At 32.0% G+C, this 21,488-nt stretch overlaps 1 protein-coding gene across 1 annotated transcript in view; it reads right to left on the bottom strand.

Moving 5' to 3' along the window:
* LRRIQ3 (leucine rich repeats and IQ motif containing 3) overlaps positions 1-21,488 on the bottom strand; it is a 222,684-nt gene that overhangs the window by 56,323 nt on the left and 144,873 nt on the right. The window contains exon 6 of the mRNA XM_045477858.1: positions 11,317-11,446. Coding sequence (XP_045333814.1) covers positions 11,317-11,446 — 130 coding nt within the window. The remainder of the gene's footprint in view (positions 1-11,316; positions 11,447-21,488) is intronic.

Genomic DNA, 21,488 nt, shown 5'->3' on the forward strand with positions numbered 1-21,488 from the left:
ATGAATAAGTAGTCCAGAAAGGGTCTACATCTCAAACACAGTGTTACTACCTAATATTAACTAAATGGCAGAAGGAAGAGACCCCCAAACTTCATAATCCTCCAAAATGAGACTTGTTGAGCCCATTTTTTGAGTATGGTTAGAGAAAGAAATTATACTGATCATTCTAAAAGGAAAAATGATATATTGAAGGAAGGACAAATGCTGCTAACAGCACAAGGTGTTTCTCATCCTTTATGAGTCTGACTATATGCTATTATGTAAAAATTGGTGAAATGGATTAAGATGATCCTAAATATAAAAATTCATTGATTGAAAAGTAACAGAAAATACTGCTCAGTAGAAAAAACAAAGGCAGTTTTTAATACTGAATTGATAAAAATTTATGCCCCTCCCCAAATCTTTTCAAGAACATCAGTACAATTTCTGGCTGCTTTAAAAATTAACCATTTGAATAAAGCAAGTATAAAGTAATTGGCTATGATTTAAATAAGAGAAATATGGGAAAATGTTATTTTTACTCTATTTCTTCTAATTGTATTGATTTAAGATAAGTAAGATAGTCTTCAATTTCTACGACTTTTTAACAACAGAAATATTAAAAATAAATGGGAAATAATAGAGTTTTATATGAAATGGGTGGCTCCACAATATTTTGAATGACAGAGGGAATGGCAGAGTTTATTAGATTACATAGATTCAGATAGCTTAATCTAATACAACCATATTCCCATACACATAATTTAATTAGTACATAAACATTTACAGTTCTCAGGAGGCATCACTGTGAAACAAAAAGGACACTAGATTTCAAGTGAGGATACAGAACCTAGAAATAGTACCAGCTCTGTCACTTTAGGATTTTGTGACCTTTTATAAATTATCTTAGCTCTTTAAACTCACTTTCCTCATTGTAAAACATAAATAATAAATTAAATTGAATGTTACAGTGTGACATTATCTAGCAGTGGGATGGCAAACACATTTTAATTTTCACAATACATTGATTGTGGCTGCACAAAACATTCACTTGAAAGGGAAGTCAATCAGTACTATGATTTATGAATGATGTTTTCCAAGGGTTCAGTCATCCCTTGCCTGGAACAGGATAGGTATCCCAAAACTCCCCTACTTCTTCCTTTTTTCCTTCCTACTTTTCCTTCCTCCTACATATTCAACATAAAATATGGCTCAATTTAAAGTCAGCTCAATTTAAAGAATCAATATAGACTTCACATTAAACAAAAATATTTAAATAACTTAAACAACTGTCTTTTTTCTTTGCTCCCTCTTTGTACCCCAGTACCATGACCAAAAAGGAAAAAAAAATTCAAAGACAACGAGAAAGACAGTATCAGTGACACCAAATATCATTTGGAAGCTAGAAGCACACAGATAAAAGGAAACTGACAACCAGACACTACGAAGTTGAAATTTAAGATTTGATGTGGACAAGCAAAGAAATCTGATTCACAATACAGAACACTAAAAAGGTAGGGAATTTGAAACATGGTTTAAAAAATTGTTTGGAAGGCATAATTAGATCAACTGATCCTTTGACTAGCACACAGGTGACTCTTTCATCCATTGGCCCTTAAAGGAGAATAAAGATTCACTCTCTGGGGAAGTTAAACCAGAAAAATTATGGACTCAAAAATACCAAATACAAATAAGGATGGGGGTATGACTAAAAATTAAGAGATGAAAAGAAAGGCTTCATATCAAGTTGAGAATAACAGCAGTTACTCACAATATAGCCAAAGACTCCTGGGGGAAAAATATTGAAGACAGAGAAATACAACAGAAAATCTAAGTCCCCAGAATGAAGCTAGGAAGAGACGCTTTGAGAAATTAAACATTTAAATGAACCTGGGGAAAACTGGAAGAAAACCATATACACACTAACCCAGACAGGATGTATGCCCAGAAAAGACCTAAGAAGTTACTAAGACTTTATCCTGAACTGATCTTAAGGCTCAGGGGTTTGTTAAATAGTGAAAGTGTTCCATGCAAGTCTGCAAAGATGGAAAGAAGTAGCTATTTTACAAATGTTTAATTTGCAACAAAAAAAAAATCACAATGCGGAGAAAAAAAGAGATAAACAAGGCTTACTTAAAGGAACAAAATAAATCCCCAGAAACTGTCCCTGAACACACATATCAGACTTACTAGACAAAAACTTATTTACTTATTTATTTATTTATAGATTTTTATTTTAATCCTAGTATAGTTAACATACAGTGTTATATTAGTTCAGGTGTACAATATAGTGATTCAACCATTTTATACATTACTTGGTGCTCATCAAGATAAGTGTACTCTTAATCCCCTTCACCTATCCCACCCATCCTTCCACCCACCTCCTCCTCTGGTAACCATCAGTTTTTTTTCTCTATAGATAAGAGTCTTTTTAAGGTTTGTTTCATTTTTTATTTGTTCATGTGTTTTGTTTCTTAAATTCCACAAATAGGTGAAACCATTGGTATTTGTCTTTCTGTGACTGATTTATTTTGCTTAGCATTATTCTCTCTAGCTCCATCCATGTTGTTGCAAATGGCAAGATTTCATTCCTTTTTTATGGCAGAGTAATATTCCATTGTATTTATATGTGTGTGTGTGTGTGTGTGTGTGTGTGTGTGTGTGTGTGTGTACTCTTTATCCATCTATCTATCAGCAGACACTTGGGCTTCTTCCATAATTTGGTTATTGAAAATAATGCTGCAATAAACATTGGGCTGCATATACCTTGTCAACTTAGTGTTTTCATATTCTTTGGGTAAATACCCAATAGTGGAATTCCTGGATGATATTATAGTTCTATTTTTAATTTTTTGAGGAAACCCCATGCTGTTTTCTAAAGTGGCTGCATTAGTTTACATTTTCACCAACAGTGCACAAGAGTTTCTTTTTCTCTATGTCCTCTCCAACACTTGTTTCTTGTATTGTTGATTTTAGCCATGCTGAAAAGTGTGAGGTTATATTTCATTGTGATTTTGATTTGTATTTCCCCAATAACTAGTGATATTTAGCATGTTTTCATGTTAGACAAAGACTAAAACAATTGTTTTAAATATGCTCAAAGAGACAAAGGAAAACATGGGCAAATAACTAAGGTAAATAAGGGAAACAATATATAAACAAAATAAGAATATTAACAAAGAGATAAAAATTATTGAAAAGAATTAAACAGAAATTTTTAAAAAGAAAAATAAATAAAATAACCGAATTGAAAAAATCACTAGCAGTTCAACAGCAAAAGTAAACAAAAAGAAAAAAATCAGCAAAGTTAAAGACAGATCTTTTGAAATCATTGACTCTGGGAACAAAAAGAAAACAGGGTGAAGAAAAGTGAACAGGGAATAAGGAGCTTATGGGATACTATCAAATGTATTAAAATATGCATTTTGGGAATCCCATAAGGAAAAGAGAGTAAGGAATAGATAAGTTATTTGAAGAAACATTAGCTGAACATCCCAAATTTGAGGAGACACATGCATTTATAAATCAAAACGCTCTATAAATGCTAAACAAGATAAACAAAATGAGATCCACACTGAGAGACCTTATAAAGAAAATGTGAAAAGACAAAGAAAAATCTTGAAAGCCATAAGAGAAAAGTGACTCATCAGATACTCAACACATACACATTGAAAGGGATTTTCAGTAAGATAATTAGCAGATATGTCAGCAGAAACTTTGCATGCCAGGAGGCAGCAGCAGGATATACTTAAAGTACTGAAATTAAGACAAAAATTTGTCAACTGAGAATTCTATACTTAGTAAAACTCTCTGTGATAGTTAATTTTACATGGCAACTTGGTTAAACCATGGGACCCAGATATTTGGCAATATATATATATATATATATATATATATATATATATATATATGTCATATATGATATATATATATTACTTAAAGTTTATTTTAAGAGAAAGAGATGGAGAGAGAGAGAGAGAGAATGAGTAGGGAAGGGGCAGAGAGAGAGAGAATCTCAAGCAGACTCCATGCCAAGGGAAGGAGCAGAGAGAGAGAGAATCTCCAAGCAGCCTGATGTGGGGCTTGAATCCATGAACCATGAGATCATGACCTGAACTAAAATCAAGAGTCAGATGCTCAACCATCTGAGTCACTCAGGCACCCCTATAAAGTTATATTTTAGATGAGATTAACATTTAATCCAGTAGACCTTGAGTAGAGACAAATAAGGGCATTATATAATAAAAGGGTCAATTAACTGAGAAGATATAATAATTATAAACACATCCACCAAACATCAGAATAATAAAATAAATAATACAAACATGTACAGATTGAAGGCAGAAATAAATGTTTCTACAGTAATACTAGTACACTTCAACCTCAATTTTCAATATAGGATAGAACAACCAGAAAGATTAGTAAGTAAGCAGAGGACTTGAACAACATTGTAGATAAAATTGGACCTAACAGACATATATAAAACACTACCAAAAATAGAAGAAAATACATTTTTATCAAGTGCACATGGAATATTATGTAGGATATGCAATATATCAGGCTATAAAACTAATCTTAATACATTTAAAAATGCTGAAATTATATTTTCTAATCACAAAGGAATGAAAGTAGAAATCAATTAAGATAAGGAAAACTGGAAAATTCACAAGTATGTAGAAATTAAATGGCACACTCTTCAATAGACAATAAGATAAAAAAGAAATCACGATGGAAATTATAAGATATCTTGAGACAAATGAAAATGAAACACAATATACTAAAACTTCTAGGATGCATCCAAATCAGTGCCAAGATGCAAGTGTATGGATATAAATGATTACATTATAAAAGAAAAACAGTCTCAAATAAACAATCTAAATTTACATTTACGGAACTGGTAAAAGAATAAACTAAACTAAGCTATGAAGAAGGAAAATAATAAATATCAGAAAGGAGATAAACAGAGTTATAAAAACAGCAGAAAAAGTCAGTGAAAACAAGATATAGCTCTTCAAAAATATAAACAAAATGGACAAAACTTTAGCTAGAAAGTCTAAGAAGAAAAAAGGGTCAAATAACTAAAATCAGAAGGGAAAGCAGGTACGTTACTATGATTTTACAAAATTAGAAAGGATTATAAAAATACTGAAAATAAATATACACAAATAAATTGTATAACTTAGATGACATAGACAAATTCCTATAAATACACAACCTACCAACACTGAATCATGAAGAAACAAAAAATCTGAATACATCTATAGCTCATAAGGAGATTTAATTAGTAATTGAAAACTCCCCAACAAATAAAGTAAAAGACCAGATGATTTTAGTAGGCAAGAAGTAACAACAATCCTTCTCCAACTCTTCCAAAAAACTGAAAAGAAGGGAATACCTCCTTACTCCCCTGAGGCTACATTATCCTGATACTCAAGCCAAAGACACTACAAGAAAAGAAAACCAATATCCTTTATGAATACTAATGCAAAATCCTCTACAAACTACTAACAAACTCAATTAAGTAGCATATTAAAAAGATAATACATCAGGATCAAGTGAGATTTATTCTTGGAATGCAGGAAATGGTACAACATATGAAAATCAATCAACATAATACACATTAACAGAATGAAGGAAAAAACAAAATGACCCCTCTCAATCAATGCAAAAAAATATTTTGACAAAATTTCAACAAACTTTGATGATAAAAACACTAAAAGAAAACCAAAGAATAGACAGAAACTACCTGAACACAATAAAAGACATAAAACACACACACACACACACACACACACACACAACACACACACACACACACACACACACACACACAATATCCTACAATGGTAAAACACTGAAATTTTCTTCTCTAACATCATGAATAAGACAAATGCCCACTTTTGCACTTGTATTTAATATAGTACTGGAAGTCCTAGCCAGAGCTAGGCAAGAAATTTAGGCAAGAAAACTAAAAGACATGAAAACTGGGAAGGAAGAAGTAAAATTATTTGTTGATACAGAACATGATCTTACATGTAGAAAACTGGGAAGATCACACAGATTCATACACACACACACACACACACACACACACACACACACACACACACACGACCCTATCAGAATTACAGACAAATTCAACAAAGTTACAGGACACAAAAACCAACACACAAGTATCATTTGTGTTTCTATATATTAACAATGAGGGATCCAAAAAGGAAATTAAAAAAATAATTTCATTTATAATAGTATCAAGAAGAATAAAATACTTAGAATAAATTTAACTAACGATGAGAAAGACTTGTACGCTGAAACCTATAATATGTTGCTGAAAGAAATTAAAGATGACACAAATAAATGGAAAAAACATCCCATGTTTGTGGACTGGAAGACATAACATTGCTAAACTACTACTCAAAGTAATCTATAAATTCAATCAACTCCTTATAAAAATCCCAATGGCATTTTAGCAGAAATAGAAAAATCCATCCTAAAATCCATACAAAATTTCAAGAGACCCCAAAGAGTCAAAACAATCCTAAAAAAGAAGAAAGTTACAGTTCTCATACCTAATCATTTTGAAATTTATTACAAAGCTAGAGCAATCACACCAGTGTGGTTCTGATATAAAGACAGACATATGGGGTACCTGGGTGGCTCAGTCGGTTAAGCAACCGACTTCAGCTCAGGTCATGATCTCACGGTTCATGAGTGTGTGTCCCACTTGGGGCTCTGCGCTGACAGCTCAAAGTCTGGGGTCTGCTTCACATTCTGTTTCCTTCTCTGCCCCTCCCCTTTTTGCGTTCTCTCTCTCTTAAAAATAAATAAATAAACAAAAAAAATAAAAGATAGACATATACATCAATGGAATAGAATAGAAGCTCAGAAGTAAACTCTTGCATATACAATCAAATGATTTTCAAAATGGATATCAAGATGATTCAATACTCTTCTCAACAAATGGAATTCAGAAAACTGGATTCCATGTGCAAAAGGTAAAGTTGGACTCTACATAATATATAAAAATTAACCCCAAATGGATAAAAAACTTTTGTGCATGAAGGTACTATCAACAATGTAAAAAGGCAACCCATAGAACAGGAGAAATGTGTGTGTATGTGTGTATATATATATGTATGTGTATATATATATATATATATATATATATATATATATGATGGATATATAGACATATATATGTATATATAAGATGCATATATATACATATATATACATTTAATACATATATACATATGTATATATGTATATATATACATCTTATATATACATATATATGTCTATATATGCATCATATATACATATATATATGTCTAGAATATACAAACATTCTACAATTCAGCATATATACATATATATATATCCACATCATATATATATACATATATATATATATATATATATCTAGAATATACAAACAAATTCTACAAGTCAATAGCAACAAAAGAGCAAACAATACAAATAGGCAATGGACAACAAAGGACTTGAATAAACATTTTTATAAAGAAGATATACCAATAAGCACATGAAAATATGCTCAGCTTCACTAATCTAATCATTAGAGAAATGCAAAACAAAAGCACAATGAGATATGACCTCACACCCTCTAGGATGGCTACCATAGAAGAAGAAGAAGGAGGAGGAGAAGGAAGGGGGTAGGAGGGGGAAGCAATAAGGAAATGGGGGAGGAGTGGGGAAGGAACAGCAAAAAAGGAAAGAAAATAACAAGTATTGGCTAGGATGTGAAGAAATTAGAGACCTGTGCACTGTTTCTGGGAATGCAGAATGGTACAACAGCTGTAGAAAACAGTATGGTAGTATTTTAAAAAGTTAAAATTACCATATGATCCAGCAATTCCACTTCTGGGTGTATACTCAAACCAATGGAAATCAGCATCTCAAAGAAATATCTGTACACCCATACTCATAGCAGCAGTATTTACAACAGCTAAAATACAGAAGCAGCCCAAGTGTCAATTAACAGATGAAAGGATAAGCAAAAGGTATCTACATATAGTTGACCTTTGCACAAGGCAGGGGTTAGGGGCACCACCCCCCTGCACAGTTGAAATTCCATGTATAACTTTTGGCTTCCCAAAAACTTAACCTGTAATAGCCTGCTATTGGACCAAAAGTCTCACTAATAATGTAGTCAATTAACACATATTTTGTATGTTGTATGTATTATATACTGTATTCTTATAATAAAGTAAGCTAGAGAAAAAAATTATAAGGAAGAGAAAACACATTTATAGTACTAGTATTCGTATAAAAAAAAAACTCTGTGTATACGTGAACCTGCACAATTCAAGACTATGTTGTTCAAAGGTCAACTGTAATGGAATACTCATTTAACTTTAAAAAGAAAAGGCACCTGGGTGGCTCAGTTGGTTGAGTGCCCGGCTTTGGCTCCAGTCATGATCTCACGGTTCGTGGGTTCGAGCCCTGAGTCTGGCTCTGTGCTGACAGCTCAGATCCTGGAGCCTGCTTCAAATTCTGTGCCTCCCTCTCTCTCTCTATCCCTTCCCTGCTCATACTCTGTCTCTCAAAAATAAATAAACGTTAACATAATTTAAAAAAAAAAAGAAAAAATAATGACATGCTTCAACATAAATCAACATTAAAGACATTATGCTAAGTAAAAGAAGTTAGTCACAAAAGGACAAATATTGTATGATTCCACTTATATAAGATAGCTAGAGTAATCAAATTCTACAGACAGAATTGGAATAGTGCTTTCCAGAGGTTGTGGGTGGGGGAGAATTGGGAGTTAGTGTTTAATGGGCATATAGTTTCAATTGAAGAAGGAAGATGAAAAGGTCCCTGATGTTTGCATAACAGTATAAACATACTTAATGTACAGTTAGAAATGTTTAAAAGGGTTAGGTTTTATGTTTTATATATATATACACACACATATATATAAATATATATGTGTGTATGTGTGTGTATATATATATAATCATAAAAAAATACAAGAGAAATACCCAGAACTGAGAGATATAAATTTTTACATTGAATTGATACAATAAATTGAATCAAAAAACAATTTGGCCAAGCAAGCAAACAAATATCTAGAGACAAATCACTGTGAAATTGCAGAATACCTGGTACAAAAAGAAAATGCTAGTGGTGCTTGGGTGGCTCAGTTAAGCGTCTGACTTCAGTTCAGGTCATGATCTTACAGTCAGTGAGTTCGAGCCCCAAATCAGCCTTTTCACTCGCAGTGAAGAGCCTGCTTTGGATTCTCCCCCTCCCTCTCTCTCTTCCCCTCCCCCTCTCAAACATAAATAAACATTAAAAAAAAAAAAAAAAAAGAAAATGCTAAAAGTTTCGAGTCAGAAGAGAAAAACAATAAATAGATGTTCATAAATATCAGGCTGAGAACTAACTGGAAATAGACTTCTTAAAGGAAACACTGGAAGTTAGGACACAATAAAGCAATTCTGAAAAAATTCTGAAAGAAGCTCTACACAGTCAAATCACCAACCAAACATAAGTGTAGCATAAAGACATATTTAGGCTTTCAAGGATTTAAAAATTTTACCTCCTGTATATATTTCCTCAGTAAACTAGTAGAGAAGGCTCTGTATTAAAATAAGAAAATAAGCCAGGAAAGAATAAGATATTAGAGAGTTCTGGAAATTAGAGTCCCAACATAGCATGGACACAAATAAATTCTCAGGCTCACAGTTGAAGAGATGTACTAAGACGGATAATGTAAGAGCAGGTTTATAGAGCAAGCAGTCCTGATTGATTCAGCAAAAGGAAAGACTCAAGCAAATTTATCATGAATATATATATATATATGTATATATATGTATATATATATATATATATATATATATATATATATATACATACACATATATATACACACACACACACACATATGAGTGCTGGTTTGAATGGTGAGATTTTCAAAAAAGTTTTCAAAAAAAAATATAAAAAAGCAAACATATCCTAATACATTGTTTGGCTCAGCCATGAGCAATATGTATATAGGCTGAATAATTAAAACATTAAATATTAATTAACCCCCAAATAGTGATGATAAGTGTGTGTGTTAGGGAGATTTTATAAGAGAATTAAATCTCCATCTCTCACAGTGGAAATTTGTGAACAGTATCTAAAACTTAAAAAAAAAAAGCAGAATAAGAATGTTACTTGGAAATATAAAACAGCAGAAAAGTCAGTTAAAATCATTAGATGATATTGTCTTGGGTACCAGGAAGAATATATGGTATATGAGACTACAACTTTTCTATTATTTCATTTCATTTATAAATCTAGGAGTTAAATAACTGGATACAAATCAATAAAAATACAGAGCTTTATGAAATATATAAAGTACAATGGATACTAATATAAAGTATTTATAATGTGTTAATATATACAATAATATTAATTATGATGGAAACTAATGGATAATTGATGAAATAACAAATAAAGCCACTGACACATAAGGCAGAGATAGACCAGTTCATATATAAAGAAAATAAAAGGGAATAAAGACACCACCATGAGTTTTTAAAAAGAGAAAGATTTGAATATTTAAGAATTAAAAGGCTAGAGAGAGAAATGGGTATAAAGTTTCAGTCATACAAGATGAAAAAGTTCTAGAGATCTGCTGTGCAACATTATGACTATGGTTAATGATATTAAGAGGGTAGGTCTTGTAAATATTTTTATCACAATAATTTTAAAAAGGTTTAAGAGAAACCTTGTGGAAATTGATAACAATTTCAAATAATTTCATAAAGATTATTATATGATTTTTCTGTGAAAGACAGAGGTAAAGAAAAGAATGTCATCTGGCCATAACAAAATTACATCAGAAAAAATTCTGTAGAAACAACAACAAAAAAACAAGTACACATTTGACAACCAAAATCTTATTAACATAAAATTTATTTTTATTGACAAATATAATTATGTTCAAAGCCTGAAGGAAATTAAATATCATTATTTAATTGAAATGATTTATATTAATTAATCTGATACTTGACAGATTTCCTGAAAGAAGAACCATGCTGACCTAGCCATACTGCAACAAAGCTATCAATTTCATATGGTTCTTGCTAATACCTATTTCTCTTAATTCCCACCTTACACTCCCAGTTCTTAATATCCATGAAACAACTTTCTGAATATGTATATTTAAAAATATTAAACGAGATATGGAGATTTTATCTAGAAGTCTAAACATGTATTTCATGGGTATATTTACAGTTCAAAATTAACATGACCAATTTCTAATGAATTTACTCTTCATCAAAATATGTTCACACATATAATTTAAAAATTCATATAACTAACCTTTTTGAATGAGATGTCTTGATGTTTTTGATTTTTTACCAATTTCTTTTGTTTTTAATTCATATAATATAGAGGAAACATGTTTTCTCTGTTCTCTAGAACTTTTTAAATCAACATGAGAAAGTATATTCTGTGGAAAAAAATAAAAACAATGACAACCATAATAATATCTATTACATACATTTTAAAAACTCTCACATTTATTATACATTACCATGAGTGATCTTATTTTTTTAAAAAACAACAAAAAACTGTAAGATAGGCAAATTGAGGAAAATATGAAAAGAGTTCCATTGTGTATGATTTTGATAAATTGTCTATTAATAGTAATGATATACTTTGAACCATGCTCAAAAGGAGGTTGAGGGAAAAGGGGATATGTCAGGAGGGTGCCATGACAAAACAAAACACAGAGGGGAAGATAAAAAATAACAAAGAGAAGCAAAATGGTGTTGCCCAGAAAGCCTGAAGGGAGATTTAGATTAAGAAAGGGTAGGGGCACCTGGGTGGCTCAGTCAATAAAGTGTCAGATTTCAGCTCAGGTAGCTAGCTATTCCATGGTTCATGGGTTCAAGCCCCATGTTGGGCTCTGAGCTGGGCTCTGAGCTGAAAGCTTGGAGCCTGCTTTGGATTCTGTCTTCCTCTCTGTCTGCCTCTCCCCCACTGTGCTCTGTCTATTTCTTTCTCAAGGGTAGACAGAACTATTTTACAGATACTAAAAATACTAAGGAAGAAGGAGAAATGGGACCAAAATTATCACAAGTCCTAAAAGTACAAATGGATTTGGTATGTGTAGAAAGAATAACAAATAGAATGTTGAAAGGGAGTTTCATGGGGAGTTGGGGGCACTTTCAGATGTAAACTATGCGATGTCTATAAATTGGTTGGGAATGTTTTAATAAGTAATACTGTGTTATTGGCCTTTGTCTTCACAGTCTATCCACCAGTGATACAGAGGATTCACCAGATCACCAGAAACCCAAGATCTTTCAAAATTTATCATCTCTGTCTTACTGCCTCTACATGGTTTCTATCTTCAAGGTTTACTCATGAGTCAAGGTAGCTCCTAGAGCTCCAAACACCATGTCTGTATTTCAGTCAGCAAGATGGAGGAAAGGGTAAAATGACAAAAGGACATTGGCCATGGGTCTTAAGGTAATTTCCCAGAGGTCTTTCCAATAACTTCTGTTTATATCTTACAGGGAGGATAAGCAATGCAGTCTTTTTGCTAGGTAATGTTCTGCCTAGAATAAAATTTAGGGTTTATTATCAAGAAAGAAAAGGAGAGATATTGGTAGGAACCGCAGTCTGCCACAGAGTAAAGACCAGAATTTGTGGGGGGGGAATATACATTTGTATTTTAAGAAACCTTCCCAGGATATCATGCTTTCCTTGATGAATTCCACTGGCCTAAATTCCGAAGACTCTCAAATATATATTTTCAGATAGTACTCCTTTCTGAGATGTTTGTTTTTTATGTAGTACTCATTACTAACCATAAGTCGTGTTCTTTCACCCTGGAAAATCTCACAGATATCTCATATTCAATATAAGTAAGTCCTTTCTTTCCTCCGAATCTGTTAATTATTATATCTAGTTTTGGTGAATAGCACCACCTTCATCCAAGAAGAGGAGAGTCACATAAACTCTCTAATATGTGACAGCAGATAGAATTTTGAAATAAAAAGCTCATTATCATATTTCCCCTACTTTGACCTATCCACTTGTGCAAATATCCTTTATTCTACAATTTAGAAGAGAAACTTGGATATGTGTCTTGGTACTCTATATTTACAGTTTTCTGCCAAAATTCCTATGCAGCACAAAATAGATGTATTTAATCAAATCTCCTTGAGTTTCTATCTTTTAAATTTTATATGTGACATTCTTTAATTTATTGAAAACAATCTGTCTCTATATGGTGACTCATTGTGCAAGATTTTTTTTTTTCATTTTTTTTTTTTAAATGTTCAAGGTAGGTACTAGGTACTAGGAGGTCCTAGAATGAACCTGTTTTTATTCTTCACGAAAAATCCCTCACTAGTCAACTGTTACACAACACAATTTCTTTCCAGTCTTCACGTGACAAAAATGCTACTTTTTGCTAGAAAGACTAGCAGTTACTTCTGAGCCTATATGTTCTCTTTATATTAAAATTGCTTTCTTAAGTTTGTCAAGAATAATTATAATAACACAATATCAACACATTATCAAAATATAACATTATTTTAAGTAATGTTGCTTCTATTTTCATTTGGGTTCCTTTCTTCCTATTAAACAAAGTATACAAAAATAATATAGGCAACTGTTTTGCCATCAGATATGTTACAATGAACTCTAAATGCTTTTCAACCTCAAATTCATCTATCAGTCCTCTTCAATAAGTCCTCTGCATCGTCAATTTTTTTTCTTACTTCTATAAATTTTGCTCTATTTTCATAACTTGTATCTCCCTACTAACAATGCAATTGATTGTATGTTAAAAATCACCTCAAATTCTGTTGCAATATAAATGGACCCTTTAGAATGCAAGGACATGTTCAGCAATCTGTTTCTAATAATGCATATTTATTTGGCTTCCCCTGAAAGAATAAGTAAATTTTTAAAATAAGTGCATATCTGTCAGATCTGAATAGCCAATCTCTATCACAAAAAAAGTCAATGTATAGAATCATGATATTTAAAAATTAGATTACATAGATATTTAAAATATAAATTTTCCATATTTGTATTCTATTTAAAAATTAAATACATAGTTAGTTAGTTCCTTTCAAAAATATATTTTCTTTAGCTCTCCCAGTTATCATTTTTCATATATCCACATGTCACTGCTTGTCATCATTTAAAATAATTTTATCTTCCTTGGCTTTTATAAAAGAATCCATGACAAAGCCTCCATACATGATAGTGAAACACATCTAGGAAGATGCATCTAAAGTCCTAAGTGAACTGAGGCTTACACAAGCTGCCAAGGTAAAGAAAGTGCGCTTTTCTGTGTACATACTTCAAGATGGAAAAGAAAGGATATGCCCACTTATTGATATTCAAACTCATGGAGAAGGTTAAAGTTATCAGAAGACTGGGGATAATCTAATAAACATCGTGTTTTCAATAACATAAAGTATTAACAGTTTAATGCTAGTATAACAGTTTCTATTAACTGAAGTACCTTAAACCTAACACTGGTCCTCAATAATTTTAGAAATACTTTTGAGGATCTTTGGTGGCATTTGGAAGAGGGATAATCACCAGGGAGCAGTATAAGTTGACAACTGATTACATTAGGTATAATTTCATTTTTAACAGGGTCAAAATTAATTCAAGTCAAACATACTTGGCATGATAAACCTGCATTTTAGTAATACGGTTGAGAAACATTTTCACAACTTTGGAAGGCAACATGATTAGATGGAGATCAGAGATGTTAAGTCATCAAATGAAGAAGAGTAAGGATTAATACAATGATACAACCTGAAGTGAGATCTCTAATATCTTACACAGATGTGTTCTTAGCCCTAATATGATCAACATTTATACAAATGATTTGAATAATAATGAAGGAAATGTTTATGAAATTTTTAGGTGAGGTGGTGACAGAATAAAATCAGTTAACACCAGACACAAGTTTTAAATATTATCAGTAGAGTGGAGCAATAGATCAAATTAAACATGATGTATAATAGAAATAAATATTAAAGTTGGGCAAAATGCATTTAATCACTGCAATACATAAAGTGATTTAAAGTCATAAGTGATAATAGGATACAATATTTTAGTTAAGAGTAAATTAAGAGTACATTGTGTGATGACTTTATGCTATATTAAGCATTTTATCTCGAATGAAGAAAATCACAGATCACAAATTTCTGATCAGAACCACAGTTGAAGCACTGTGTCAGGTCAGGGTAACATATTTTCAGATGAGGATAGATAACCTGGAATGTGAAAAGAGAGTAGACTACCTACTGAATTAGTTTTAAAGTAAGCCCTATATGCATAAGCCATATTTAAATCCAGAGTAGAAAAAAGGCAACAAAGAGAGATTCAGGCTTCTTACCTCCCCAGATTGCCATCTCCCTCATCTTATAAAATGATAGCATTCTCTTGTTCAAATCACAAAAACAGAATTTTTTCTCTATTTTTTCCTTCTTTCTGAAACTCTGTATCTAAGCCATTGGCAAATCTTGTCAATTCTCCTTCCTAAATGTATTTCAAATCTGTCTACTTTTCTTTATTTTCACATTACTTGTTTAGTGTAAGCTTTAATCATCCTTTCCAGCCACAAATGGCCTTCTGTTGGTTTCTGCCTTCACCCTGGCTCTTACAAGATTCATTCACATTTATCAAAAGATAAATCTGATATTTATTTTAGCTTTAAATCCCCTAATAGTTGTCCAAGGTGCCCAGTCATTACTGTAAACTGCAAAACCCAGCAAAATATGGCCCTAAACCACAAAGCCAAATTCATCTCATGCTACCCTTGACTTTGTTAATCATACTCCTGCAACATTGGATTACATGCAGTCAGTCCCTTGAACTCCACTCAAATAAAACAAGTTACTCCAAGCCTCAGGTCACTGTGCAAGTTCTTTGCTTTATCTGGAACACTCTCCTATATTTTGCATGGCTAGCTTCTTATCCTTCAGGTCTTAACATTATTGGAAAAACATTCTGTGAAAATCTTATGAGAAGTAGGCTTTCTCCTATTATTCTCTATCTCAGCAATCTATTTATTTTATTTAAAACATTTATCACAACTTTGTTTGATTCCTTTGGTTACAACTTGGTTTTGGTTTTGTTTTGGTTTTTGCTTTTGTTTTTTCCTAGAATCTAGTTCATCAGGGCAAGAACTCTATGCTTGCTTTCTTTACTTAGCGTCAAGAATGGCCCCTGGCACTCAGCAAATACTCAATAATTACATGCTAAATGTGTAATGAATAGTACCAAAGAGAAGTACTAGAAGGAATGAGTGGAGGTTTGGGAACTTTAGTTCAATATACTATAAAATGAAACTCCCTTTTATGGAGTGAGTCCAACAACCAGACATAATTTAAAAATAAATTCCTAGCTTGTATTTTTTAAAGAACTATATCCCAAGTAACATTTTTCAATATTCTGTCTTTTAATCCTGAAATCTCCATAATCTACAGTTACTCCAATGCTTTTTACTCAGCAACTCTTTTACAACTCTCTCATTCCCTTATTTATCATGTACATCAAACTAAACTGTTAGTTTTCTAGAGTCTCCTCTACTTTATCATTCCTCAATATGTAACACTTACAAAAAGCATAAACATAACCATCTGATAAGAATAATTATACATCTACTTGGATACATCTTTCTACCTATTCTGTTGTTCTACATCACAATAAGCCAGAGGACCAAAATGGCAATGAAAGAGCTTTCCTTTGACAGTATTGAGTAGAGAAGCTAAGAAAAAATAATCTATAATAGATATGGAAGCAGAGAGAGACTTGTGTATATTTACTAAATTTCATCCAATTATAATAAGAAAAGAATCTCAGAATATTACTGAAAATTGGAATAGATTAATGGAGAGCTATGGAGCTCCCTATAATTGACAAACTAAATAAGTACATCCTTGTAAAATATCAGATGGATAATTATATCAGATGTTTATTTTCCCCAAAAGAGATGATAATTTCTCATTTAAAAATTGAGGAGTGGTGACAGTGATAATTTTCTCCACTTTCTGGACCAAGGGTAAATATTTTATACTAAACTCTTTTGTCTCTGAAAATTATGATTCATTTTCAATCCTTAATGGTTTAAGTTTCCAACTTAGCTTAGTTGGTATTCTGAAGATTGTAGTTTTGTTTTCACATTATGTATTATGCACCAAAGCAGATTGTTAAGAGAGACTCATTATTATACTATATATCTACTCCTATACTATCTATACTATTCTATAATTGATCAAGCATTTTTGCTTTGTCTATATCATACATATAGTTCATTGTAAGTAGGTTCCATTTCAAGGATGATACCAAAAACCTCTTTAGAATCACAATGAAGTCACTAATCCTTTGATGTCCTACCCCATTTTCTGTTGTTTTTGTTCCCTTTCCTCTTCCCAGCTAAGACACCATCTTTAAAAGTGCTAATCCAAATCTTGGGTTTTCCATATAATATTCAAAGGAATAACTTTAGGAATATGCTAAAATCCAAACTAAAAAAAAAGGTGTCCTCTTTTGTCTGAATGAAAAACTGTTAACTCGTGTTTGGCTACATTGCCTCTCATTACGTTACTTAGCAAGCAACTCTTTACCACAGGGAGGCTAATATACAGAGATCCATTATGGCAGGTGCCACTTGAACTCTGCTTTCAAGAATAAGTGCTGGTTAACATGAAATAAAATCCATGGAAAAGGGGGAATTACTTAAAATAAAGCTTTATGAGAAAAGTTATTTTTTAAGATATTCCCCTAGAAGCAACTGGCCGGTTTAACTGCTGTTTGAAAAATGCTACTATCTTGTTTTTGTTCCCAGTCTTCCTTCATCTTAACAAAGAAGACTAGAAATGATAATACTCTTGATACATGAAGAGGAGAATTTACAAAGGATGACCTGGATAAACAAATACAGGACACACAGTAGATACAGAAAGAAGTGTGACATTTCTCTTCTATACAAAAAGTTGCCATGAGAAATGAAGGTGGCTGAATATTACATTTTGCTGCAAATGTCCAGTTAAAGAACACCAGGGAAAAAAGCATAATAGAAAGGTATGCTCCCTCAGTTGAAGAATGGTTAAGGTGTAAGGTCTATTCTTACCACGATTAGAGGTGCCAATGTGTAAATTACCGAGGCCCATCCTGTCTGCTTCATTACAGTGGCTACTTGGTAGTAGCAGTGGTCAAATCTAGTAAACAGATGCTGCAAACCTCCATGAAATTTTAGAATAGGTTATAATTTCAAGTTGAGAGAACACAGTGCTAGTTCATTAGTAATAATTGGTATGAGGTAAAGTAAAGGGCATGAAAAATTTCAGAGTATATGGATTTATGTTTCCCTAAAAATTTCTCCAGAAATTTATTTCACGAATTATTATTTATAAGACAATGCAATTCTATTCAGTCTTATTTTTCACTAATATATTGATTACAGTGTCTAATAGCCAATATCATATACAGTAATAATTGAGAATAATTCTGTATCTGGTTTACCTAAAAACCACATTTTTAAAAAACAGTAACTACATAATCAATATTATTTTATTTATAACTTTCAAAGCACTTATTACATTCTACCTTATATCACAGTTAAATACAATTCTCACCCCTAGAAGAAATTATTCCCTCTGAGTACTGGATCTGTGGTTTACTTATCTCGATATCCCTGCACCATTTTGATTGGATTCTTCAACCTCTGTCGCAATAGCAACTCACAAATAACAAAAAAGGATTGAGAAATTTGATTAGTTTACTCAACATATATGTATTGAGTGCCAACTATATCCATGGCACTATGCTAGGCATCAGTACACTTATTTTGTGAATATTTAAATTCTAGACTTCTCAAAATATTTCATAATTTAATGATTAGTATTCTATGTAGATGTGGAAAACATAAGAAGCAAGATAAAGACTTGGAAGTGGGAAAAATTTTGTTTCCAAAACAAATATGGTTTGATTAAGCTGAAACTGAAGGTATCTACAGAGAGAGAAAAACAGAAAGAGAGAGATAGTTGAGAATATAGACTTAATGCTAAACCATTCCTATTAAAAATCTGCATTTTATTAAAACTAATGTGTTAACTTAGTTGGCTACAATATTTTTAACTAGCAAATCTAATCATTTTGAAATGAAGAGAGACATAATATGCATTAGCAATATAAATTAATACTGCTTAAGTAATCACCAAATGAGACAAGTTCATATGGTATTGTAAAATTTATTTTCTCATTTTTCCTTAAATGTTTATTTATTTTGAGAAAGAGATAAAGAGAGAGCAAGGGAGGGGCAGAGAGAGAGGGAGAAAGAGAATCCCAAGCAGGCTCTGCACTGACAATGGGGCTTGATCCCACAAACCATGACATTATGACCTAAGCTTAAACCAAGAGTCATATGCTTAACCAACTGAGCCACCAAGGCCCTACTGTGGTGTAAAATTTAATGATGGGCAACAAGACAGAATTTTCTAAAGAAAAAATACAACTTTTCCTTACTGGTAACATACATAGCTCAAGAGTCTATATTTCTATGTATATTTAACAATGTCCACATTTATCAAAAGAGGAGAAAGAACAACAGATAGGGTCTATCAACGTTTTACTGATGTTTAGGTTGCCCTTCTTTACCCTAAAGACCTTAGGCAAATTCAGCATTTTAGACACTTTATATGTCTTAAAATGGGGTTTAGAATCTGAGGAAGGGGTTATAGTCATAAAAAAACCCTCACCTCAATAAATTAATAGTATCCATATATATGTTTCTAAGTAAAGCATATTATAACCAACTTAAATATGCTTTATACATACATACTGCTAAACTGTCAAAGTTGATTCATTGGATAATTTAATTAATTCAGTTGATAATATTTTCTAAAACTAAGGTTTTAGCCTCCTGCAACTGGGAGTAATGTACTCATTTGGGGGTTTAGAGTTTTAGTAAATGTTGCTTCACTTAAGCTTTTTGTTTTGTTTTGTTTTACATACTAACGACTAAAATGACTTTTTCAAATGCTGTATAATTATGCTTCTTCCTTTGAATACAACATATGTGCTAGGAACCATGGGGACTCTTTTGAGCAAAGGTGAATTATATAAAAAATAGATTATATAAAATTTATGTGTATATATATATCTGTGTATGTATATATACGCATATATCAGATATATATATATATATATATATATATATATATATATATATATATACACACACACACACAGAAAGCACTCAGTAAGTGCTTTCACTGACTGACCTGGGGTAGCTAGCCCAAAAGTTCTATAGCCCCATTACAAATTTCAGTCTGTCTGAGGTCACAGAGTATTCAGCACAACTTCTTTAACAACCTCAGTCCTACTGCTCTTACTGGAAATATTTCAGCCATGGTCCAGAGTTTATTTACGTGAGGTCCAAAATTCCTGTGGCTAAATAAAATGACTCAAAACTGTAGTCACCAAAACTTTCAAAGATACAAGCAGGCTTATTTTAGGTTCCTAAGGTATCAAAACCGGTATTGTCAGAATCCTTATATTTCATTTAATGAAGATTTAAATATAAAGAAATGTCTGCAATTTACTATGAGTACTTCTAGGCTTTCCTGGTGACTATTGTCAGCAAACACCCATGCTTAAATGGAATATCTCTAAAACTATCTTAAATAGATCAGAGAGCAGCAGTGTGATTCAATAGCTAATATTTTTTAAGTCATGGAACCTAAATTTGTTTTAAGAAAATTCAGTTATGTCAATTTCTAGATGAATCATAAATCACAAATTTTTGTCATTTAAAGCATAGACCAATATTGAAATACATTGAAATCGCCACTCTCTCTTACCTTGAACAAATAAAAATTCATTCTAAGTAAGTGGTAAAGAATGGTAATTTTATTGATTTTGTTATCTTTTTTTTTTTATTAGAAAAGGATGGACAGCTTGAAAAGTTCTGAATTATCAGTCTTTGTAAAGCAGAAATTTTTATGATGGTACATTTCACTGGATTTAAAAATGGTAATATTAACTTTCTTGTATGAGGAAGTAAATAATTTCATGAACATTTTTATGCAAGTTTCAAACTGTTAAAATATGCTGGCTTGGATGAATTACCAAGTGTATTTCTCTTTTCAACTTTACACTTATCTTGTGAGTACAGCTGATATCCCTAGTGTCCAATCAGAGACAGGTTTTCATCCTGTTGTCCGGGAATGATGTGCACAATTCCTTTTGACACTGATGAGAGTGAATACATAAATCCATCCCACTTCAGTGAAAATTGACCCATAATTTTTTTTTACCCTGAAGAAAAATACAGTGATAAAGTTTAAAGATGGAAAAAATAGTTCAGCTTTTGAGGTGTACCATTAGTTAATGATACTTAGCAAATATTACATTTTGCCTTGAGGACAATGAGCTCCATATTGGTTTTTAGGTGCTCATGAATTCTCATAATATGGTTCTATGTGGTAGCAACAAACCTAAAAGTA

This window comes from Leopardus geoffroyi, chromosome C1 (genome assembly GCF_018350155.1).
Source record: "Leopardus geoffroyi isolate Oge1 chromosome C1, O.geoffroyi_Oge1_pat1.0, whole genome shotgun sequence".
Taxonomy (NCBI): domain Eukaryota; kingdom Metazoa; phylum Chordata; class Mammalia; order Carnivora; family Felidae; genus Leopardus; species Leopardus geoffroyi.